Here is a 25,302-nt window from a genome sequence, read left to right as displayed (position 1 = left end):
GGCCCCTGTCCCTGAGGTGGGCTTGGCTGCCAGGCGGGTTCTGTGGCTGTGCTGGGAGCGGGCCCCGGCGTCGTGCTTCGATCGGTCGGTGCTGTGGGAAATGCCTGGAGGATGACTGGCACAGGGCTTCCTGCAGGGCAGCCCTTGGCAAGGTGGGTTTGGGTACGCTCCGTGGTGAGAAGCGATGGGTGCCCGCCTGCAGGATGGGCTCTTCCAGCTGCGGCAGTGGTATGATCCGCGAAGGTCCTGTGTCGTGTCCCTGCGGAGCTGCGTGCCAGCAGCCTGGTCCACGTTGCGGATGAATCCTTGGATCTACCAGTGTGCAAGAGCAAATGGGTCTGTGTTCAGAGAGCGTCTGTCTAAGCTGTGTTTCATTAGTTATTACGGTCTTTAGGAGCTCCTCTTCAGGTGCTTTGCACTGTGCTGTTTTTGGGTCAGGTAGAAAAACTATTATATTTTTTAGCTGCTTGTTGTAATTAAAGATAATAGAAAAGCAGGGTGTGAAGTGTCAGAGTGTTAGTATTGACAATCTGGTCAAAATCCAAGTCTGGTGTTAACACTGTTCTCAATGTTGCTAGTTCTAGCAACTCCATAACTTGCCATAAAGTGTTGCTGTATATCCTGTTTCAATAGGTGGATTTTGATTCCTAATAAAAGCTCCTCTCAGTAGTGCAATACCTCAAGTTTCTAAAGTGCTTAGGGATCTTCTGGGTTGAAAGTATCCATTTAGCCAGGAGACTTGAAATGTGACAACACTGAAAAGATCTGGTGCTGGAAATGCATTACTTCTTGTCACCCCCACCCTCCCCAGTATGGCTGTTTTGTGGTTTTCTGTGATACTTTATATCAAAGATTGGCATTTCCTTTTCTGTCTTGCATTTTCCTTCACCTGGTACATTCTTCTGCCATCCCCATTCTCAAATATATTAATGTGACAGTTTGGGGGAGATGGGGGAATAATCTTTCTAGTAGTACTGATATATTCATCTTTGTATCTTGTCTCCTTATCTGAACTTGCCAGTGTATGCAGAGTCCTGTGCACTGTTTGTTGGATTGGTTTGGGAAATGGAAGTCATTGAAATTGCTGCACAAGGGTTATCTGTCAGATCTTAAGGAATGTGACATAATATGATTATTTTCTCTCTGCATTGAGTGCTTTTATACAGGCAAATGGAGAAGATGATTGTGGGGAGGGGTAAATCACCACCGAGATTAGGGTTATGTATTGAGAGGATGAACAGTGTGTTTGTCTTGGGTAAAACGTGTGATTATGGAAGCCTATAATGTGGAGACAAAGGACTAAAATATTAAAGCAGCTGGAGGTACGAAAGTTTCTTAATTTATTTTGGTCTGGAAAAATGAGTTGCAGTAAGATGGTTGGTCTCATACTTTTACTTGGGTTTGGGGAAAGTGCTCTAACTTTATTTAGAGAGCTGCTGATGTTCTGTCTGTGTACAGCTTAAGTCTAGGTCCGTAAAGCTGCTAGATAATGTATATTTGTAAAACAGTGATGTTGGCAGTATGCTCAGCACAATGGAGTTAATGTAGACTTGTGCTGATAGAGAGGGGTCAGAATGAGAAATAGATCCTGCTTTTACCAACATAAATTATTAAGCTGTCTTGGCATTTCATACAGTGCTGTGTGGCAAACATCTTTTGCTCTTGGCTGATCCCAGAGACTGCTGGCCTGGAGTGCAGCGTGCTGAGCCACTGTGGCAACAGACTCTTAAAATCTCATGTCTTTAGAGACTTCCAGTGCAGAACTGCCGTCATCCCAGCTTTCATCTGCCGAGAGTGATGGTCCCTCTTGCTGTGACCAGGTGAAAAGCAGTCACTGCTGATTTCTATCCGGAAGATGAAGCCTATTACTGGGCTTTTGCTTGTAATTGTGAAGGGGAGAGGTATCTCTCGAAGAGTGATCATCCTCCCGGTCTTTATCTAATATTTCCTTATCAATAGCGATATAGTGTAAAATGCCAAACATCCATCCTTACTGCTTGTGCGGCTGATCAGTTCTCCAGGGCTTTCTGCGATGTCAACTTTGAGCAAGATCAAATGAGAAACAGCTGCTGAACGCTGTGGTAGTCAACTGCAAACTGGGCTGAGTAATGGGATCTTGGAGACCTAACTGAAATATTACCCGTAGTAAATATCTGGATCAAACATAGGGAAAAGAAACCAACAAAAGCAGTGTTACTTCACAGTGTGTTAAAGCATGCTGCTGAAGAGCACAGTCTTTAAAAGGATTGTCCTGATACTGCTTTCAGAAACGTTTGGTCCTGGAGCTTTTCATATCGGCAACTGTACTCTGGTGAGACCAAGGAATGATCTGGCATAGTGTCGGTTTGCTGGCAGGTAGGCAGGAATAATTCTTCTTCTGTATGTCTTTCCAGTAATCAGCTGGTGATTGCATCAATATTGTTAAGTCCTTTGATGGATATATAAAAGCTATACTCTGAATATGTCTAATTACTCTTTGAACGCATTTCCGCTTTGGAGCTCACAGTGTCTTTGGCACAAAGCTTCGTAACATAATGTGGTGGTTGTTTCTTTTCTGCTTTTAAGTCCACTGCTCAGTAATTTCATCCAACACTCTGTATCTCATCTGCAGTAAGAGGTGACAAATGTTTGCTGTCCATTTCTCCATATCATTCATGACTTTATGGAACTGTTGTATCCTCTGTTTTCCCTTTTCAGCTGAAAATCTGAGTTATTTGATATTTTCTGAGTGGTTGCTGTTTCATTCTTGTTATATTTGTCCCCTTTCTATTTGCCTTTTCTGTTTACTTTTTAGATGGTGACACCAGAATCGCATAATACATTTTCGTAGTGCTGTAATGGTAACTTGTTTTGCTCTTAAATGTTCTTGCCTTTTTGCCTGCTGCAGAGCATTGGGTACTACACTGAAGGTATTGGCCCACACTAAGCCCGAGGGTTTCTTGTTTGATAACAACTAAACTAAATCCTGTCATGTTGTGTGTATAATTAGGGTTGTTTTTTCCCGTATGCATTGCTTTGCATGGGATGACTTTGTTGCAGACTTAAAACTCATCTTCAGGGACTTCCTGTCTGTAGGGTGAGTTTCACTGGAGAAACACTGAGTTCCTGGTTTGTTTGGGGTTTTTATTATTATTTGGAGAAAAGAAAAAAAACTTCCTCTCTTCAGTGCAGCTGGGATTCTTAAAGCTCTGGGACTTTCTGGACCTCCTCGTCTCACGTTGGACAAATTCTTAAAGGAGAGAAACCTGGCGTGCCAAACCGTTTATCTGCAGAATGACACACAATCTTCCTGTTTTCTCAGTTGTGAAGGGTGTTTACTACAGTGAGTCAGAGTTGGAGAGCCAAACGTGCAGCAGAATCGACCCATCGGTGAAAAGGCACATTGGAGCAAAGGTGCTGGTGCTGTGTATGTACTTTGGCTTCAGCAGTTCTCGTTGCTATTCCGGATCAGCACGTGTTGCTCCTATAAGAATGTTTGTTCTGATAACCCTTGCTGTGATTTCTGTTTAGGGTTGTAGCTCACCAGTCAGGGCTCATTTTGTAGCTAAATATTATCTGTTGAAGCAAGCCGATACTACTCAGTTGTTTGGCTTCTTTAACATGGGGTTTTATGTTTAATCTTCCTGCAGAAGTTCCATGTCTGATGTGTGCTTTTTATGCCGTAATTTAAAGCCTCCTGGAGATATTTTTACTGTCCCACAGCTTGTGATATCAGGATATGCGCAAGTAGAGGAAATGATGATCCATCATGAATATTTACACCAGTAAATGCGCGTGACACAAATACACTGCATGTTGTCTGTGCAACTTGCACACATGCGTCTTGGCAAGAACATGCGATCAGCAGCAGTGCCACAAATAGATGCTTCAATAGGAAGCAGTGGTGGCGGTGGTAAAGCTAGATCTTGCGGTAGGATGTGGTTAGAGTGCTGTTGATTCACAATTTTACATTATATACAGGTTAAGCTAATGTAATAAAGCTTGAATGTTTCCACTGAAAGAATGCTGGGTAAAATGTTGAATTGGATGGGGGGAAGGCATGCTTCTGAGCTATATATAGTGTTTCACCTATTTATCTCTTGGGTGCCTAAAAACGAGGTAGTTGGGTTCTTTATTTTTGCATCGTGAGCTTCAAATGATGTCCAGGGAAGGCTGGACTTTAAAAAAACAGAATCCAAAACCAAAACAAAATCCAAGCTATCTATTAAATATATTTTCCTTTTGCATTTTTCCAGAGGTTTTGTCTCTGTTCTTACTGGTTGGAGTAATTGCTTTAAAATTCCCAAGCTTAGTAAAATGAAGAAAAATGAATTTTTATAAAAAGGTAGGGGGAGGGACCTGCTTGCTAGATCTGACTGCGCTTCAAACCATCGGCTCTCCTGCAAGTCCCCTTTCCCTGGGAATAAGTCTCTGAGCGCACTGGAGCGTGAGTGTAGATAGGAGTGACACAAGTAATCACGCTCTGAGGCCCCGGGAGCGCTGTGCGGTGATCAGCGCTGGCTTTTCTCAGAGCTCACTTTGCCTTCTTCACTGGGGATTTCCACTCATTTCGGAGCAGGTGTCGTTAGTGCAGCTCTGCCTTAAACTGCTAATCTAGCGAGTACATTTATGATGGCATTAGTGAGTTCCTGGTGTAGCTCTCAGGGCATAGCCAAAGTGCTGCCTTCGGTTAGTGCACTGCTATTTATTTGCCTCCCTCCCTAGAAAAAGTGGCGTCGGAATGTGATTCTGTTTGATTGCCGTTAGCCACAGTAATATGAAATATTACAAATGCTATCTCTGTTCTATGTTAAATGGACAGTTGAAATGTTTGGGGAGCTATTGTGTTAAGATTATTTGAGTAGAGGACTTGGTACTCTGCCTGCAGGCAGCATCTGGGAGTGATGATTTCTGATTCTCCACTTCAGGTTCAATTGTGGTTTGTGTGCTGGCGAAGTCTGGGTGGCTTGATTTATTGGTTATGTTATCATATAACATAATGGAGGATCTTGAGTTTGGCGCTGCTGATGCTATTTAAATTAGAAGACTACTTCCTTAAGTATTCTTCCACCATCTGCACAAGAAATAGAACCGTCCTGTAAATAATCTGGTTTGGTTTCTACTTGATGAAGTTATGGCTTTTAGTCCTGAAGTACTGAGCCTTTATGTACCATGGATTAACGGAGTAAATGATCTGAAACATGGTGACTCCTCAATTACGAGCTATCTTCAGTTGGTAACACCGGAAAGTATTCTGAAGGCTTTCAGTGTAGTTCTTACTGCCTGGTGGTTTGTCTCATGAATTCCCTCATCGTTTAAGACAGGATTCATTTTTCTGAGAGTTTGTGAATTATGTAAAAACCGTAAGGGGCTTGACTCTCTATTGCCAAGTAACCGTTACTGTCTCTTACATCCGCTTTGCATTACCATAACACATTGCTGTTCTGCTTTGGGAGCATTTGGGACCCACCTGATGCAAGGCTAACCTGCCGTGTGGTGCAAGAAAAGTTTCAAATTCTGTCTTCTAACACTTTTAAGGTTAAAAACAAAATATAACCTCACTTCAGTTATAAAACCCCCCAATATTCTTGGGGGTTTTGTCCTCCAACTCTTCCTAATTTCACTGGTGTTGCAAACTAAAACTCCTGCAAGTCATCCTTGCTGGTGATGTTGCTGGTTCCCAAATCTAACCCAGCATCTGGAATTCAAGAGGGATCTGTGCGCTGTACCTGATGTAACCACAACTATGAGGCAATAACATCAACAGCATGAACTTTGTAGCAGTGCAATAACTTTTTTTTATCAGTTCCAGTATTCCGAGGCTGAGGTTAAAGTCCATTTTGCCAAATGCTGTTTTAAAGTGTGGGTGCGTGGGCTGGGGAGAGTCAGTATCTTGCAGTGGAATTGATCTAGGAATGAGTCCAATGCTCAGCCTTGCAGAGGCATCCTGTTTCCTTTTGAGAGGAGGGAGGAAGGATAAATTTATGTGGGGGCTGATCCTTTTGTGTTCAGTGATGGGATGGAGAAGATCTAGTCTCTGAGGAGCAATGTAGAAAGTACCCTGTCTCTAAAGTTGCTCGCTGGGTTCATGCCACATTTTTATAGTGACTACTGTCGTTAAAGATCGTCTGGTAAATGGTTCTTGCTGTCCTGATGTGAATTGCTGATCTTGGAGCAAAATTACTCTGAAAATTCTTTGTTTCATCACAGTTTATGCCGACATCTTCTCTCCAAATACTTCTCTATGTGTCCTTTTTCAGGGAACAAAAGCAAGAGAAACTTAGATCAAAATACATAGCTGCTCTTTACTGTTGTTTGCTTACTTCTGTGTCTGTGATAGCTCAGGGTAAAGGTTTTGAGGTACCTTGGGACCTCATGAGAGGTCCCATTGCTGCTCCCCAGTTCTCCCTGGGGGATAACTAGACTGTTAGCTATTTGGGATGGAGGCCCAAAGTCACTTCCGTGTGATACAAGTGGGCTACTGGTTTAAAAGCAGAGTCTTTTTTTCCCTTTATCTCCTGCTATGTCTGGCTATATATTTTCTTCCCATTTTGCTAATGCTAGTGTTCGTGCAGACACATGGTGAGACAGATTAAGGAGCTGATCCAGCTGAAAAGTAACCCATTTTAGTAAGGGAGTGGGAAAGGATTTGTTTGGGGAGTGTTTGCTGGTAATTGCTGGCACAGGGAGGCAATATGAATGAGGGGGAGGGAAAGACGCTGCCTCTTTTGCAGCAGCCTGTGCTTATGTTGGATTAAAGTGACTCTGGGCCCACACCCATGGTCATTGTTGTAAATTGGCTGGCAGTAATCTCTGCTGAACGATGCCAAGCTCCTCTCATCCCTGCTTTTGAACCTGCATGTAAGCACTGCTGTCTTCCTTGCCTCGGCTCCTCTGGGAGCCAGCAGTAGCGGTAGTCAGTCTGCATAATGGAGACTTGCTGCAGCGCTGAGTTTGCCCCTCTGCTCTCAGTGATTCAGGGCACCAACTGACCCATGCTCTGGTGGCAGACAAGTACCTGTGAAGTTCATACTGATTTGTTTCTCCTGTTTGTTTCCCTAGGTGATTTCTCTGGTCAGCTTTTAGCTTATTTGAGTCTTGGTCCAATATTCATTATTGTTGGCTTTGTAACACTCATCATATTCAAGAGAGAGCTTCACACGGTGAGTCCTTCTCTCCCTTCCCAGCTTCTCCATATGACCAAAGTCTTTTCCTTTGTAGCCTGATGCTCCTGTATTCACACTTCTTTTTCTCTCTTTAAAGAGCAAGCTTGGGTAAGGTGATCCTCCTGTCAAAGAACAGCAGGAGACACTTAGCACCTGTACCAGGTTAAAAGACTGCTTAGCCTTTGCTGACTTTTCTGTTACTCTGTGCTTCCTTTTTTGAATTACCTGTCCAAAAACATCGAGGGAAGTGTCTGAGGAACTAAAGAACAGTGTTGCAGAGTGGGAACACTCCCAAGATCCAGTAGGATCATAGCACTACTAGATTCCTGAAAGACGGGCAATGTATGCAGGAGATGGTGTCTGTAACTCAGTAGGGTGTGCTTTCTTTCAACTACTGAGGCAGAAAAAGGGGATACACTCCCTTGAGAATCTGTAGGTTTTATTTTGTGTCTGGAAGGGTTGCTTCCCAGTTGTGAATTGAATACCAGGGACAGAAGAGACTTCTGTTCTGTTGTATCCTTCTGTTATTTGGAGTTCTGTCCAAATAACCAGCAAGGGATTTTTTGGTAATACATAATGCTTTCTGTCTGCTCTGACAGGTAGTTGGGAATCAGTGTCATGGATAAATTCCCTTTAGGAGGTATAAACCTCTCGTAACATTTACCCTCAGTAAACAGATAAAATAAGGGACAGTGAGAGGATTTTGGCAGCAGATTTCTAATATAGGGCCATGGTGTCATGGGAACCAGTGGCTCAAGGGACCTGGGAATGGGAGTTCTAGGTTATTAAGCCGATGCTAGCTAGGAGAGGCAGCTGTAAAGTTTTGGCAACCCAAAGGTTTCTTGTTGACCCGAAAGAGAGAATAAGCTAGAGAATGTGCTATTGCACAATTTCATAGGTTTTTGAATACAGGGGCTTGTTAGGTGTTGGTAACGAGAGACAAGTGTTGATGTTGATCCCCAGTTCTTTATGTGGGAAGTCACCATTGAGGTGGAGAGAGACTCTGGCTGACTTGCAGCAGCCTGACCTATAGCTTGGGACAGAGTGAAAAATTGCTTCATCATCTGGAACGGGACTGAGTGTTAAGGAGGCAGAGTATCATCACCAGCTGGCAATTCAATCACAGCAGCAGGGCTAATTTAGGGGAGGTGTATGGACTATGGAATTAAAGAGTAAAAATAAATGCTACCAGTTCAGAATATGACTTCATTTTAGACCAAAGACAGCAACTTCAAGATGAAAATATTCATAGTCAAAAGCCAGAAAGCCTAAAAGGTCACCTTTTTAAAGCTATTTACCCAAATAACAGTGTGTGCGCTCCCCCTGTTGGTCGTCGGGGAAAGACAATCCCTTAAAACCTGCCCTGTTAAAAAATGTCACTTTTTACACTTGCTGGTGGAAGTATGCTAACAGAACTGCTGTACAGTGTCATTTTTGTCTGTTTCTGTGTATCATCTGTTGAAAAGCTGCATATACGCAGTGTGTTGCCAAATACACAAAGTGGGCTGGAAAAGAAATGCTTTTCTTCCTCAGCGCGAGAATTTTGAAACCATTGTTTTTAACTCTAGTAGTCAAAAAAGAAATCTAGAAACATATGGTTTGGAGTTTTGTCAACAGAGAGGGACTGGTAAGTAGATGGATCTTTTAGATAGGATGACACAATTGTCTTGCCTTCACAGATCTCATTCTTGGGAGGGCTGGCATTCAACGAGGGAGTGAACTGGTTAATAAAAAATGTAATCCGGGAGCCTCGGCCCTGTGAAGGTATGGTATGGCCCACTGGTGTCATGGTGTCAGTTGAGTTCTGAGTGGAATGCTGCTGTGGGGGGTTCGAGGGTATTTTCCCCTTTGCCTCGTGTTGGCTTTGGATGTTTGGGTGTAAGAAGTCTGGCAGAGCCATCTGAGCTGAGACGTGTCCTGTGAACTCATGTGTACATACTCCAGCAGAGTGGTCTGGCTTAACATCTGGAGCGTTCCAGCTACTATGTACAGAGTAGACCTTGACCATACTCTTTCTTCTTCTCTTCCCAGAAGCCCATTCAACAGTGACCACAAAATATGGGATGCCGTCCAGCCACTCCCAATTCATGTGGTTTTTCTCTGTCTATTCCTTTCTGTTCCTTTATTTAAGGTAAAAATTCAATGTCAGGTTTTGGCTGTTAATATGTTGAAACACCTGAAATAGATGGCTCCCTTGCTGCGTGCCACTTCAGTGGCATAATGGAATTAAATCTAAGGAACTGCACCATTTCCTGTGGCTAGGGTGGATGAAGCATGTCTATCTCAATCTGAATGTAGGACTGTAGTTACCACTGCTGAAAACTGAAGGGTACGGGTGGGCCTCCTATGCCTGTCTGGGTACAGGTCTCCTCATTTGCTTTTTCTAAGCTGTGATGATCCACCAGTGTGAGGGAAGAGGGGGGGAGCAGGGATGAGGAAAGAAGAGCTGCTTTTTCATGTGTCTACTCAGTTTCGTCAGTGGGGTTGTCTGCAATCTTTTAGGTAATACCTGTTGCCCACTTGCATGACCTTTTAGTTCATCTCCCTTACCAAGTACTGGTTTTACATGCTGTGCTGTGCTTTTCTGAAGTTCTTGCTGGGGCATGGCTCTGTCTTGTGGCTCCACGTGTGGAGGAAGACAAAACTCACAGTTCCTCCTAGCTTTTTTGGACAATGGAGGGGCTCTGGTGTCTTGGCTCCCTGTTGCATATGCTCAGCATGTGCCCCTCACATCAGTTGCAGCAATTGTGAGCATTCTGCTTTCCATCACAGCAATCCCTGTTAACGGTTGGAGAGAGAGAAGTGTGGCTTTCTGGCTTCTCTTTAACTGCTGCCAGTGGGACAGATTGCTGCTGGGATGGTATCGAGCTGCCCATGACCCCACTGGAGTAGAGCTTTCCTAGGGTTTCATAGATAGTGAGAACAGAGATAAGGACTGCTCAGCTCCCTGCCACTGTGCTAATGGCTCTCCATCTCTTTCAGAATGCACCAAACAAACAATGCGAGGTTTCTGGATTTACTATGGCGACATGTGCTGTCCATCTGCCTCGTCACAGTGGCTTTGCTAGTCTCATATAGTAGGTATGGAGCAATTGTTTGTCTTATGCTCTCATACAGTCCTGTGGCCTTTAACAGCCAGCAGACCTGTCATTCCTTATCCTGCATTTCTGATCTAATTCTCGACGACTGCATTGTACAGGTCGGAGCTTTGCGGAAGTTGCTGTGTTGCCATGAGACCGTTCAAATAAGCAAAGGTGCTACATGTGTGGTGCTTCACAGAAGCACTTCTGAAACCCAAGATCAGCTGAGCTTGTACCAGTTCCCCACAGGCTCCATCGCCATGCTCTAGCCTCACTGCCTCGCCCTCTTCCAGCACTAACCATGAAAGCGTTGCACCATGCCTTGGCACACCAGCATCTGCAGCATGTGGATTGCTACAGTTGATCAATCTGATTGTTTTGCTTGAGCATTAGTCAATAAGCACATTTATAGCTCTTTGACGTGCAAGAGTTAGTTGTATTAAGATGAATAAAGAAAACGAAACTTTAATAATGATTTTTTTCTCTTTAGTAGATCTAAAAAAAATTATATGCACGCATATAAAATGAGCTCCAGTGATTGGAAACTAGACAAATTCAGGGTAGAAATAAGGCCATGTTTTCCACAGGAAAGTAATTACTTGTTGGCACAGTTGACTGTGCACTAGAGCTGATTCCTTATTACTGGTTACTTTTAAAATTCTGACAGGACAATTTCATAAGAGATATATGGTCTAATTCAAATAAAAATTCATTTGAGGAAATCCAGTGGCTTGTGCTAGGCAGAGGGTCAGATAAGATGATCTTAATGGCTTTATGGTATACAGGTGAAAATAATTTTGAACGTGACTCATGTAGCTTGTGTGCACGGATAACTTAACAGGCCATTAATACAGCTTTCTGAGTGGCTGCAATCACCGTAAGCCCACTGTGGTAGTGCAGCCTTCGTGCTGTCACATTTCAGAGCAGCAAAATCGTAACAAAAATGCTGTCTATGTTCTTAAAAGCCTTTAAGCCCCAGCGGTGGTGGCTTGGAGAGCACTTGTCTTATTCCTGGCTTTGGAAAAGTCTCTTGTGGGAACCAACAGTCATAGTTCCTCAGCTAATCCAAAGACCTATGAAGAAGAATGTGGAGGGTTATTGAGTTAAGACCAAACTAGAAGCGCTCTGAGCTGAAACTGCTGTAGCAAGAGACAGTTTTCCCAAGGTTTTTCCCTACTTTTTTTTTTTGCCAGCTTTTTAATGAAAAAAGTAAGATATCCATGTTTAACATCTGGAAGATAATTTGCTCAGAATGTCCGAGGGTCCACTGAAACATCTGCCCTTGAGTCATGCATCCTCTTGTTTTAAAGCCTGTCTGGTGACTCTTCTCTTCCACTGCAGGGTTTATTTGCTTTACCACACCTGGAGCCAAGTCTTATATGGAGGTGTGGCAGGAAGCATTATGGCCATAGCCTGGTTTGCCTTCACACAAGAGATATTAACTCCTCTCTTTCCAAGGATAGCTGCATGGTAAGTCTCTTTATTCTATGGCGGTTTTACTCCTGCAAGTCTGCATTCTGTGGATTGCTGTTTTGCTCATTAACTGAATCCCTTGCAATGAGCTGGTATAGTAGAATTGCCTGGCAAAAGAAAATTTTCCTAATCAACCAGTGTAAAAATTGTACCATGCATCTGAAGCAAAACAAATATAAAGATACTTCAGTCTCCAAAATTTTAGTTGTAGCTATGCAAGCCCTGACTGTAAATGGGCTGCTCAAACTTCTGTGAACCATCTAAGTTACAGATGTCAGAAATGAGAATTCCTGGGTTCTGTTCCAGTTTTGCATACAGACTCTTGTGTAACCTACTTGTTCCTCTCTGTTTTCTTGTGCATGCGTATACAAAGGACCATATAATCTTGCCTGATACGGGTTGGGGAGAGAGGAGTTTTAAGCAACTGTTATGTTTGTAAAGCCCTAGTAAAGTTGTGAGGTGTGGCAGAATGCTGGAGAAGCTTTTCAAGCAGAACAGACCTTTATAATGAACATTTGATGATCTAGTGAAATTGCAAAGGCATTTAAATGTAATATAGTCTGGAAACATTGTATAAGGAAAGAAAAAATGAAGAGGTTGTTTTTTGGGTTTTTTTTATTAAATTTAAGGAGCTCCTTTCCCAGACTGAAGGGTAATAGAATAGTAATGTTAAATCTGGAACATTTTTTGTGCTATTTTATTTTGATCAAAATTTTGATGGAGAAAAAGTCTAATTATTTCCTCTCTTCCGCCACCTTGTCCATTTCCAGGCCAATTTCAGAGTTCTTTTTAATCCGGGATACCAGTCTCATTCCTAACATCCTGTGGTTTGAATACACAGTCACGAGAGCAGAGGCAAGGTACGTGATCTTGGGGGGTGGAGGAGCTGGTTTTGCTTATCAGATGTAGTTATTAATTTATTTTCTAATGTGAAGATAGCTGCTGTGGGTAGAATAGTGCAGACTAAAGAAATACAAAGTTGTGCGTTAACTACTGCATCTGGAAGGTGAGTCTGTTGGGGAATGTTTGGGATTAAAGACTGTTTCATTTAAATAATCAGTATTTTGGCTCCCTAGCCCATGCTCTTTGCAAACAATTGTTTATAATCTTGCATCCACATGTGAGCTTGTGCACACTTAAGACACAGTGGATGTTCTGGCACTGTAAAGAGTAGGAAGGACCGATCTCCCTGTAGAGTACGGTGGGGGCAGCTTTATTGTTGCGTGGAGCTAAGCAGAGCCTTGTTTTAATCCTCCTAGCTTTTGCCCCCTGGTTTGCGGCAATACCCGGTGATAAGGCTGGGGCCCTCTCTCTCACCCTGCCCTCTGTGTTGCCGTTGCAGAAACAGACAGCGCAAGCTGGGTACGAAGCTCCAGTGACTCGGGAAGCGTGGGGACCAGAGTGCACGTTTTAACGGAGACAGACAAGAGCAGAGACCTGGGAGCAGCAAGGAGCCTTTTAACAGACGGACCAAAGGAACAGGCAGGGACCATACCCAAAACCTGAAAGCCTTTGCTCTGCTTTAGCAGCTAGCTGGATGCTCCCTGATGCATGTGGGACCGTGCAGGAGTAGAAACTCATTTTCAACACAGATGCACACTGCTGGTTGGAATGTACCATCATGTCTACGTCAGGGGAGGGGGGAGAAAATGCCTGGTGTCATGTTCGGGGGAGGGAAAACCAAAAATGAATCCTTTCTGTGACTTTTCTTTTTTTCAGCATGAAATATACACACTATTTATTTATTTTTTTAAATGGAACTATTGTTTTTGGGGTGGGTGAGGCATTGATTGTGTGTATTGTTTTTGCTTTTTGTTTGGTTTTTCTTTTTGGAAGAAGATGACAAAACTAATCTCAAGTTGATCATGCTCACTTAGGGCTTTTAATTTCTAAAAACTTCTTAGGAGGGAGGGGAACTAGGATGGGGTGACCTAGGCAGAAAGGGAGAGGAAGGCTTCCTTTCCTTTCTGCAATCAGTTTGGGAGATCAAAATCCATTCCAACTGCACTTTGTACAGATGGAAAGAAAGACTAAAGATCTGATTTTTAACACTAGTGACGGTTCTGCAGGGAAGCCTGCATGGATACCATTAAGGGGAGTGTGTGTGTAAAACAAAGGAAAAACTGAAATATACTGACTATTTTTTTTTTCCACTGCTGCTCCTGTTGTGTAATTAGCAAGAGTCTCTTTCTCAGAATCTCTTCTAGGTGGCAAGATTATCATACATCTTATGTTTATTCCATTTCTTCCTTTATACTTTTATTACCTCAGGGTTGCTGTGATCTGTACAGCTTCTGTTGTTGTACTGAGTGTGCTACTGATGGCACTAGAAAGCCCATTGGTTATAAGCAGTGCTGTGCTCCAGTAAGAGTCGGCCCAAAGCCTTACAAAATTCAGTTGCTAGTCTCTGTCTTAAGTCTTTTGGTTTTGTTTTTTTTTTTTCTGTTAAAGCTTAAGGGAGGGATTTTTAAGAATGAAAAAAGTGACAACCATAAATGAATAACAAGGCAAATGACTAATAACTAGCTCAGCTGCTGTCTGAATTATTTCTCAAAGAATTCTTTTAGAATCCAACCGTGAACTCAAGTAGCGACCTTGTCCTAGCAGAGACTTCTACGTTACAGTGGCTTGGCTGGGGTTCTGCAGTAGTAACCTGAATGCCGAACTCCTTCAAGCAAGTTTTGCTTTCCATCCTTCTTCCATTCTGATTCTTCGTTTGGCCGGTCAGCTCTCTGGATGCTCTGTCTCTGTGGGAGTGTGCCTGCCATCTGTGTGTGCTGGTGATGCCTACAACTTCTGTGATCCATGAGTTAACCTGGCAAGGGCTCTACTCAAAGTGCTTCAGGGCTGTGCATGGACACTTTCTGTATTTCTGGTATATAATGCAGCAGTTCAAGTGTAACTACAGGGGAGTATTTATTCAAAGCACAACTGACTTGAACTTTCACAGATAAAGGACAGCTTCAGAACTGGCTCAAAGGTCATCGGTGTGCCTTCGATGCAGTCATGTGAGCAGAGGTAAAATGACTGTCACATCTCGGTGTCGCTGCCTGTTTACTATCTCCACTTTAATCAGACTCCTGCATTATAAAGCTGCTTGAAGTGAGATGTGTTTCTGTTCATCTTGGTTATTTTTATTTTTTTAAGTTTTCATCTGTGCCTGTTGCCGTAGGAGTTTGTGTGTTCATATGGAGTGGGAGCTGCTGTAGAAAAACTGTTGGACAACCAAAGTGTTAACTGTAGAAAGCAGTGATTCTGACCCAGGAGACCAGGAATGAAGGCTGTTTAAATTTCTGTGTTTAAGTAGCTATGGGCAGTAAACTAACTGTTTTCAGTTGTTACAGCAAATATCTTTTTTCTTTTCTTTTCTTTTTTTTTTTTTTAAAGAACTGTTTAGTATTTGCATAACATGAGCAATCCTGTTAACATCCGAAGGACCTGAGCACTGGATCTGCTTTGAAGGTGCATCAGAATAAATAGATGCATCAGAATAAAGAGGCATCTTGCAGGTTCCACAAGGACATTTGATCTGACTTAGATCAGCTCTATTAAAATGAGACGGGACATTAGATAGGCCACATCACATGGTGACACCAGTTTGAAAGCTGGTACTAATCACTTATTTCTTGCAAAACTATTTCTTTTCTTTTTGTACCTCTTGTAAGTTAACTTATGAAGCCAGAACAACTCTCTTCCCCAAGGACAAGGCTGAAAGAGTGGATTGTTTCAAGAGTGGCTAGCACTTCCATAGCCTCTCGTAAGCTGTTATGACAGACCGCTGGAAAAACTATGCGTGGAAGCACCTATTGAGAACTAGAGCATAGGGGAGAGGTTTCATCTCCTCATGGAGAGCAGTGTAGTGCAAAAAGCTATTCCACTTCATGTTGCCTTCAAACCCAAGCTTCCTACAGTAATTCTTAGGAGTAAGGGAAAGGAAGAAGAGCTTTTGTAAGACACTGTAATATACTCTCCTCTGTTCTCTGTGAGTTGTTTGTAATCTGCATCTTCTGCCTACTTTTGCTGTACCTTTCCAGAAATCTTTGCAATACTTGATAAAGTAGAAATTCCTTAGTGATCCCATGGATTTTCTTAACTAAATGGTGCTGTGCAGGAAAAGATTTGAGCTCTGCCTTATTATCCTACACTTGTATGACGTCTCCTGCCACTAGTTTCTGAAATGGAATATTTTCTTTGGAATATGTGGCTTTGCAAGCAGATGCTTTCTATTCCTCCCCTGTACTCAAGGGGGCTGGATGGAGATACTAAGACAATAAAAGGAAGGTGACAATGCTGTGGTTCACTGTTCTTGCTGTCCCCACACAAACATCCTCCCATAAGGGTAGTTATGTAATGTCTGCAGTGTCTAAGGAGATTTAAGCCTTTTTGTAGCACTTATCTGTTTATTGTGTTTCATTTTATTCAAAGAACATTTCAAAACTTTGCATGACATGGATTACACTACCAAAACAGTATTTAACACAGCTAACCAGCAAAGCATGCAACACTACCAGGCTGTGTCATAAATTGCACTCATACCCCAAGAGTTATCTGAATATTTTCAGTCTATGCATTTCTTAAATTATTTGTTCCAAATCGGTAGTTTTTCTGGAACATAAGTTTCTTGTACTTAATGTGCCTTTAAGACAATGGACATCTCTTGATGAGACAATCAGAAACAGGGAGGAGAACAATATTCAGTAAGCCAACACCAAAAAAATCAAGAGGGTATGAATCAGAAGGACATCACATTTTAGAACTTGTACAACAACAACAAGACTTTTTAAAGGAAAAACCTTGTGATGATTTTAGTGTCCTTTCAAGCACTTCAAGAATGAGCTTCATTCATCTGAATTTCAGCTCTGTATATCATTAAGGATGCATTAAGTGGTTTATGAATCTTGTATCTCTTTCTGCTTCTTGCGGCTGTACTCTGCTGAAGCTAGTGGGATATCCAGAATAGAATAATCCCATCTTCTGAGATACAGGCACAGCAGTGCATACTTCTGCTTAATCTTTAATAGGCACTTTCCTTTGAGAGCCTTCCCTTTCGAGGAGACAGAAGTAGAAAAGGGCCAGTCTCAAATACTTAAGTGGCAATACTGTAGCATCAGTGGTTGAAGGCATTGCAGACAGGGAAAAATAACTCATCCCCTAGCAAGAGAGGTTGATTCAGTACAGGGGGAGGATTACTTTGGCAAAAGGAATATTTTTTTCAATGTAAAAGGCTCCATAAACTCAGATGTTATTCCAGCAAGGTTTGGTCTTTTATGTAGTACTTACACAGTCATTTAGACGGTGATAATACTGAGTATCCTCCTGCAATTTTCAGTCTAATTCATACAGAGTCAACAGAGCAGGGATGCACGTTTACAGCTTTGTAGTGCTCCTGTTGTGTTTTTTTTTTTTTTTTTTAAACTATCTCACTCCATTCAGGATTCTTCTAAAAGATCAACTAAATCCATGTAGATGATGTGAAAGTGGCAGTTCATACAATCACTGGCTGTGCAGGTGAGTTTCAGTTAAATTTTCCTTTTTAAGGTTTATTTAGGTATAAGATAGAAGCTTTGAAATACCATCCTTTTAGGAAAAAAATGCAGTAGTGTTGGCTTGTGTCTTTCAAGAAGCAAATTAGAGACTTTTTTTCTTTTACTTTAAACAGGTTTAGTGCAAATTTCCTCATAGATGTTCACCAAGGCACTTTGATCATGTGCTTTGCTGTTCTATGGTCAAAAAAATAGCAGTTGTAATCGAGTATTTCCCTGGAACAACACAGGCCATCAGACTCCTAATGCTGCTTGTTTAGGGTGATGTCCCAGCAGCCACATCTTGAAGGGTGTGCAATTTAAATATGAAATTCCTGTTGCAGAAATAGCACTAAAATTCTTCGTTACCATATGGTTTTACTAAATAAAATTATAGTTAGGAGCTTGGATTCTGGCAAATTCATTGGAAGTACTGCTTATAAAAATTCTTACGCTAAAATTGTATGTTAACATTTATAATCTTTTACTGTCTCAAGTTTGTCAACTGAACATGAAAACGCTATCATGAGATCATGCTCTCACAGAATAGAGCTGGTACAAATCTGAGTAACATGGCAGCAAGAAAAAAAACCTCCAAGAGTGGCAGAAAAGGTGCCGTACTGTTACTGCAGGAACAATGACTGCCACAGTGGACAAACATCTACAGTGACCGCATGTTCTCAGCTTTCTTCCTGCTTTTCAAGATCTTCTGCCTTGTTAAAGCAGAGTGATGTGAAAGAAGGGTGTTTCTGCAGCTGTTTTTCCTTTGGCTCTAACAGATTTGAACTCTGTGGGCCAGAAATGGAAGTACGTTCTAGAGTTCCTGATCAGAAAAATTCTTATTTGTCCACAACTTAGGTGTAACACATCATGCACAAATATGTTGTTCCTGAAAGCAAGGTATAAAACCACATTGGATTAACACGTGTGCCCTGAAGACTAGGCACGTGGCCTTCTAGGTAGTAAACAGGAGGTCGGCATCTGTTTCTTTTCCTCAATTCCAAAGAAAGGTGCAATGAAATAAGCCTTCTGCTAAATCCGTAGGCAATCCCTTCTCATCTCTGCAAATGTCAAGGTACGTAAAGCCCAAGCTTGCAAAACCTGTGCGAGAGCAAAGTTTTGCAGAAGCTTTGTGGGGAAAAAGCTTTATGCTGAGCCTGCAGATCAATGGCTAGGACCACAACAGCAAGCTTAATAAAAAGCCCAGAACAACAACAACAAAAAACCCACCTTAGTTTGTAGCAAATGATATTCTGTTGTTAATAGGGTCAGTGCAACAGACAGGAGATCCCAGCATCCTGAAATGAGGGGAAGGGAACATCCCCAGGCCTGTAAAGGATCTAATGGTTGGAGTGCCTGGGATAAGTAGTGCGGTGCACTCTAAGGAGACTGGATCTGCTCTGACTTAAGATCTTCTTTCTCCCCTTGCCAAAGTTCAATGGTGACATTTTGCTGGAGCAGCAGAAAAATCTTCAGTCAAGTTTGAAAGATGCTGCACTCTTCAGAGGACTAAACCAGCAAAAAGACTTGGTCTTACAGTAGTTCCATCATATAATAAACATTCCCTGCTTTTCCTGGAGAACTACCTTCCTCACCAAGTGGATTTAGGTACTGGTACGGACTGTGCTTTCTGTATTCCTTTACAGTAAGTTCCATAAAAAAAATCATATTTCAGTCCTCTTTGAGGACAGGAAGGTGCACTTTGCATTGATGGGAAAGGATCGGTCAGTTCTACTTCAGCTTAAGACAACGTTTGCTCTCACCACAGAGGCTAATACCTGTGGATGACCATTCTGTAATCTCTTGCTGAAAACACATGGTAGATACCCTCCTAGGCTCCAGTCAGGGCAAGCTGTCCCCTCAATCATTTTCTGAGCAACTGGAAACTTCAGTGCATGAGGAATAGCCCCCTTTAGCTGGGGCTTTTGCATCACGTTTGCCTTTTACAGTTTGGATTTGGGAGTGGACTGGAGCAAGATCCTCATGTCTAGCAGTGCTTTCTCAAGATAATGAGACATGCGGGCTGCGTTTGTGTCGGCACAGCTGTTGAATGCCGAAATTGCAAAGTTGATGTGTTCATCCATAGGGTTGTAACAGACTCCATAGCCATCTGGAACCACGGGACCAAAACACATCACACAGTCTGTCTTTGCTGGGACCTGTGGAGACAATGTGATTAAAAACTTCTTAACCAGCTAGACAGAAACGTAGCCATCAAATGCTAACAGCTCTGCCAACAGTAGAAGAAACTGCCACCTCATGGAAATGCTCCAGAAGACGACCTTTTTGGTCAGACCCACCTACCACCACACACGTGCTGGATTCTGCCATTTAGTAGCAATGTGTTTTCCTATGTATTTGCAAAGGAGTACTTCTTCTCCCCAAGATAAGCTTGTAATAAGTCACAAGCAGAACTATATCAGTAAGAATCACAGCAGATGAACGTAAAGGTATTCTGGCAGCTAACTTCAATTGATATCACTTGCAGATAGACACCAAACCCTTCTGGTGATCTTGGCCTTGGTTATGCTGGTGTTTTACAGGGTTGAGAGGGACTGTGGCAGCTGTAAGATCAAATCTGCAGCTTTATGGGACTAGTAGCAGGCTTAAATATTTTGTTCCCAAATGACGATTAGTTTCTAACAGAAGGCAATGAAGGAGAAATGGGGAGAAGAAAGACAATGAAAAGAAACGGAGAGCACGCTTCTGTCTTTGCTTAGACGAGTCCTACCTGGCTGGTTGAGAGGTTGAAGTGCATTGCAACAGCATATGCTGTGTCCATGAACAGTTCGGGCATGCTCACCAGGTCCTCAATAGCTTGAAGCTTCAAGCCTAAGAGGTGGCGGTCTATTGCATTGCCCCTTATTGCCTGTAAGGAAGGAAGACTAGATGAAAGCTGTCTAGCAGGCAAGCAAGCAAAGCTATCAGTTTCTTTGGGTTAAAGAAAAAAGCACTTCTAAAAGATCTTTAAATGTTTAAAGTTAGAAGGAAACTCGCTCTTGCCTTTGGGACCAATAGGCAGTCTTGTTTGTAAGGACTGTGAAGTTAAACATCCAGCGGAAACAATCTTATAGTTCCTGCCTGTGGGCTCCCTCTGGTTTAAGGGGTCCTCATGCAACTTTGGCAATTACCAGTGACAGTGAGAACTAAGCTATGTTCAGATTTGATTCTCTCCTTTAGATAAGTCATAAGAGACACTTAAACCACTAGCTAGAGAGAAATTGTTAATTCCGTGGCATAGAGAACTGTCAGATCAGAGTTAGACCCATGCAATGACACTAATGGCAACATCACTATGCCAGCAGAGAAAGCTCTTCAAGTCTCATCTTTCACCAAAACCTTTATTTGCTATGTGAAACACCAAGTCTGGCTGCACAGAGGGCACTCACCATATCAGTGTATTCTCTGTGGGCCTGGGTAGCTCTCCGCAGCAAGTCTGCTTTCTCCTGGTCCTGAGAACACACAGATCTGTCTGTAAATTTTTCTGCAGAATGGAAAACCTCATTTTGGCTGTTCCTCTAGGATGGAGGGCATTTCTGCCTTGTGTGTCTATACGAGACTAATTTTCAGATTTACTAGCTTTAATTTTTAAATAATTTTGTTTGGCTGCATTACTTCATTCTGAATGGAGTTCTCCATCCACCAGTAGCAGAACTTAGTCTGAGTACCTAAACAGACTTACAAGGGACATACTTCTTTCCGGTGGGATTAGAAGTGTCCACATTTTCTTTCCCAGGCTTTCAGTACATGTGAAATAAGAGCCAAACGAAACCCAAGGTGTGTAACTCTCTACTCCAAGCTATGTTTTAGCTCAACTTCATATCATGTGCAGTTCTGCTTAGCTGAAACCAGCTGACACAGGGTTAGCCAAATAAGCAGCTTTCCTCTTTTTCTGGAGTGGAGTCCTCGTACTCCACTTCTTTGAGATCCTCACCGATTTGTCAGGGCTGTCCATTGATTGCACAAAATTAAGAGAGTCTACGGAAGTGGAGCGGATGGTGTCTGTCCGGCCCAGGCGGAACATCCTTAGCGATGCACTCTCATATGTGGCACAGGCATGGCCGTACATCCTGTAAGATGGAGAAGAAAGTCACAGAGGTGAGTTTGTCCTGAGAGGAATGGCCTCTTGTGACGCAGAATAAATGGGGGAAGGCTTTACGTGAGTGAGTTCCATTGACAGCTGACCTCTGATGCTTCCTTACTAGGACTGTACACACACAGAGGGGTAAATCTCACCTGTTGCTTGGCAGCTGCTGCAAGTGAGATCTGCTGTTCAGTCCCAGTGTGTGGGGAAAACATGGGACTTGGGAAGCAGGCCATAGCAGCCTGTGAGAGACTTCTCTGTGACACCTTTATCAGGCTTACACATTTGAGTCTGATGGGGAAGAGGTTGAGAAGCTACCTATTGGTGGTCTTACCTGTAATATGCTAGCTGCAAGGCCAGCTGGATAAAAGCATCAGGACTTATCTTCTCTGACTTGGGGAAGGTTTTCCCAAATTGATGAAAGACCGTGACTATGACATCCAGGTCTTCGACCATTCTGCAAGGACAGAAAGAGGAAGTGTTCCTTTGCTTGTTGCTTGTTCTTCTAATGTAGAAGTATGGATCTGCTTTCACAACAGGCTATCTGGATCTGACCAACACAGAGACAGAGAGCTCTATCACACATGGATTTGCTTGGGCAGCACCAGAGATGACCTTTTTTGGCCACTGCTGAAAATCTTCACCAGGTTAGATGGGTTTGCCTGTGTGTTTACATTCCAGTATCCCTCGTTAGATCCAGTAAAGTGTTGCTCTTTTCTCAGTAAATGGGATGGATCAGTAATTACCCTTTTCCAGCACCCTTGACTTTATTCCTAGCAGGCGCCTTTAGTGTGCTTTTCAGCTAGGTTCAATGCTGTGGACCCAAGAAATCACTGGGAAAACTTAGCTGCAGTGGGGAAGCCTCATTTAAACCACTGACATGTTCCAAAGCGGGACATGAATTACTCCCTTGGTCACTCACCAGATCTCTCCACTGCTTCATACTTACATGTTGAGGTTCTGCTTTGCCTTCTCTATGTCACTCTTGATTTCTGGGGTGATGTTAAACCGCAGCTTTTTGGGCATTGGCAAAGGAACCATGGGCGATCTTACCATCTCAGGTTTCTTCCTGCACAGAGAAATGATTATGTTTAACCAGACCTTTAACATGAGGCTCAGCTAAGCATACCAGAGCCCGAGTAGAAATGCACAGATCTTCCCTAACACCTTGTGACATTAGTCACAGGCTGAAAAAATTCTTCACAGTGCCATTACAGTGGTTTTTGAAGGGTATGAATGAAACATCTTCTGTGCCTTCTGCCCAAAAGAAACACCTCTCCCAGGCAACAGTCCTGTTAACTCTAAACAGTGTAATTCCCTGAGAATGGAAGCAGTAGCAAAACTTATCAGAGTAGCTTGGCCACTCAATTCTCTTCACGAGTACAAGAACTGCAATACCTGATTAGCACACCGCTACCCTTTCTCCACATCACATTCCTAGGGGGCAAGCTGTGAAGAGGCATGTTCTTGGGGAGCAGGTGGTTTAAAACCTATCTCCAAAGCTGAGGAAAAGTAAAGGAAGCAGGACTCACGTGTACTCCACGATGTGATCCAGAAGAGCAACAATGGGCGGGCCTTCTGAGGGAGCATGCTCATATACAAGACCACAGGAGCCATCTTCAGCAATGATGAACTAGGAGAGAAGCATGAGAGGACGGTGTTGAAGACAGACATCCACTACGTGAAGCAGGAGCTATCCAGAGAGATCTTAGTATATGCTCTGTATCAGAATGGACAGTGATCTTATCCTTGCATACTGGAAAGGTAACACAAAGGTCTCATTTAGCAGAACAGCAATGGAAGCCTTTCAGTGGGCCTAGAAGATCTGATAGCACTGTTACAGTTTTGTGAAATTAACTGGATAAGTGTGCACCTGATAAGTATATTGGTGTGTTCAGTGTCCTGGCAATACAGAGTGGTTCAATGGTTTTGATGTACATGCACACTTAATACAGGAATAATATCACAAACAGAGTGGTTCAATGGTTTTGATGTACTTAGATGCACACATAATACAGGAATAATATCACAGTGCACTGGCTTACCCTTACTTTTCAATTAGCGGGAACATCTAAGCTTTATTCCATCAACCAAGAGTTCCAAATAGGAACAAAATAGCTGAAAACATTATGAAGAGTTCAGCAGATACGAGAAGAATCTTTTAAAGCACCATTGCTACTATCCACAAGCCAGGATATACAAACTAATGAAGGAGAAGCTTGAATAGCAGCTGCTGTTTAACGCTCAGTCTTCTGAGTGAAGAGATCAGAGGGATGCTGTGGAATGGCAGCTTATGTTTGAAAAAAAAAAAAAAAAGCAAAACAAAAAAGCCATCAGGCAGCTTCTGGCAGAAATAGGAGAAGTGACAAGCTTAGGGGAGCTACAAGGAACAGACCTCCCTATATTTGGGCTGCCTCCAAGCAGATGAGGCATTGTTCACCGCAGGCAGAAAATTGATTTACAAGGAACACAAAGAACTGCTACACTGAATAAGTGTGGGGAGAGGCAGTAAAAGAAACAAAAGTCCCCGAGGCAGGAATGAGTGCTTGTGGTGACTGCAAGGGAAACCATAGGATCTCATACTGTCAGCCACCACGCCCTCTCTCTCTCTGTTTCTCCACTCTCTTGATATGAGGAAAAACTGCCTGCGAAAGTTTTCTGGGATTTCGTGGACCTTTGTAGTCTCAGGAAAAAACATGTCCTCTAGACCCATGTCTTTAGACCATCAGCACTTACTTGAAGGGTTTTGTCAAACCATCGGTTCCCACTGTTCCAGCGACTGCCTCCACCATGCAGCATCTGAGCGGCCACACGGCTCTTGTAGATGTCCTCAGACACCCGTGGCATAGGGGCATCAAGGCAGACAGTGCAAATGCTCTTCTCAATCGTACGCACAGATTCCTTGTTGGTCTTATCTGGGAGAGAAACAAACGGCAAATAAGGAAGGGGAGTTGAAAAACTTACATTTTAATTGGAAGGAGATTGAAATTTGAAAGAGCAGGTTTGAGGGACCCATTGCTGGATTCCCATTGTACCTCAGTGGTCATTTAGGGGTGTATGTGGTTATTAGAATTGTAGCCAGCTGGGTTGTTACAGATGTGAATATGCTGCATTCACTTTGCTTTTTTCATGTTCCTTACATCCCACCCATTTGCAAGGCAACAAACTCTGGAATTTCAGGTCTAACAAACCAAGCTTCAGAGTTCACCTGTGTACCTTCCAAAACAGAAATAACAATACTTTGCAATGAAATCAAGTTGCTTCTTTGAGGTGGAAAGCTCACGTTATCTGTCCAAAACAAGCTTTCAAATGAAAAAACTGAGTAGAGCACAGTGGTGAGGTTGGTAGCTCAAGCATTTGTGGTGTTTGTTAGCACTTGCTTGTTAGGGACTCTACAAACCTTTTAGAAGGTTGTTGTAGGCTTTTGCCCAGCTGTTTCGGTGGTTGGTGGTGAGGATCCCAATAGGTTCTTTGTTTGTTTGGAGGGAGGTGTTCCATATCTTCTCTAGCTGAATGAAGAGCTGGTCAGTGGTAAGGGGACTTCCATCGCTGTTGTAAACATCCAGCTCAAAGAACTGAAGGTGAGAAAAGTGGACAAGGACAGAGACAGAACATGAGAGAAGACCTCTGTTATCTGGCCCCAGAAACAAGGAAGAGCCACTTTGAGGAGGTAAGACCTGACCTAAGAACTCAGCTTGTAAGCAGACCTTTGAAGGATGCTCAGAATTGAGAGACCCAAGTCAAACTTCCCTTGCAGGGCATAAACACAGTCCAAGTTTTAAGAAGCTCAGAAACCATGGTAGTGAGGGCCAAAACACACGAGGAATTCCTGTTTCTGAGACTCAGCTGTGGTGGTAGGGTTTGTTATCCAATTTCCAATTCCAGCCATGATCTCAGGGCTTTGAGAGACAGGAATTGCAGGGACAAGAAACAGAGGAAGAGAGCATTTTTCTGCCTCGTAGTCTATTGCTCACACACAGCAATCCCAGCTGTTGGCC

At 42.9% G+C, this 25,302-nt stretch overlaps 2 protein-coding genes across 2 annotated transcripts in view; one reads left to right on the top strand and one right to left on the bottom strand.

Annotated features, from left to right (window-relative positions):
* The first annotated feature begins 6,974 nt into the window (after nucleotides 1-6,974).
* DOLPP1 (dolichyldiphosphatase 1) lies at nucleotides 6,975-13,954 on the top strand. The gene is made up of 7 exons (XM_009888058.1): nucleotides 6,975-7,142; nucleotides 8,825-8,909; nucleotides 9,177-9,276; nucleotides 10,128-10,226; nucleotides 11,567-11,695; nucleotides 12,469-12,558; nucleotides 13,041-13,954. The coding sequence occupies exons 1-7, from the start codon at nucleotides 6,975-6,977 to the stop codon at nucleotides 13,075-13,077; spliced, it is 708 nt and encodes a 235-aa protein (XP_009886360.1). The 3' UTR covers nucleotides 13,078-13,954.
* Nucleotides 13,955-18,037: 4,083 nt separating this feature from the next.
* Nucleotides 18,038-25,302, bottom strand: part of CRAT (carnitine O-acetyltransferase) — a 13,376-nt gene continuing 6,111 nt past the window's right edge. The window contains exons 6-14 of the mRNA XM_009888013.1: nucleotides 24,705-24,879; nucleotides 24,041-24,219; nucleotides 22,837-22,937; nucleotides 22,254-22,373; nucleotides 21,639-21,761; nucleotides 21,155-21,290; nucleotides 20,610-20,672; nucleotides 19,952-20,089; nucleotides 18,038-19,379 (exon numbers count right to left, since the gene is read on the bottom strand). Of these exons, the coding sequence (XP_009886315.1) occupies nucleotides 19,164-19,379; nucleotides 19,952-20,089; nucleotides 20,610-20,672; nucleotides 21,155-21,290; nucleotides 21,639-21,761; nucleotides 22,254-22,373; nucleotides 22,837-22,937; nucleotides 24,041-24,219; nucleotides 24,705-24,879 (1,251 nt within the window). The 3' untranslated portion in view covers nucleotides 18,038-19,163. The remainder of the gene's footprint in view (nucleotides 19,380-19,951; nucleotides 20,090-20,609; nucleotides 20,673-21,154; nucleotides 21,291-21,638; nucleotides 21,762-22,253; nucleotides 22,374-22,836; nucleotides 22,938-24,040; nucleotides 24,220-24,704; nucleotides 24,880-25,302) is intronic.

The sequence above is a fragment of the Charadrius vociferus genome, unplaced genomic scaffold (assembly GCF_000708025.1).
Source record: "Charadrius vociferus isolate BGI_N301 unplaced genomic scaffold, ASM70802v2 scaffold56, whole genome shotgun sequence".
Lineage (NCBI taxonomy): Eukaryota > Metazoa > Chordata > Aves > Charadriiformes > Charadriidae > Charadrius > Charadrius vociferus.
The sequence above is the reverse complement of the archived record's forward strand: the minus strand, read 5'-3'. Positions and strand labels throughout refer to the sequence as shown.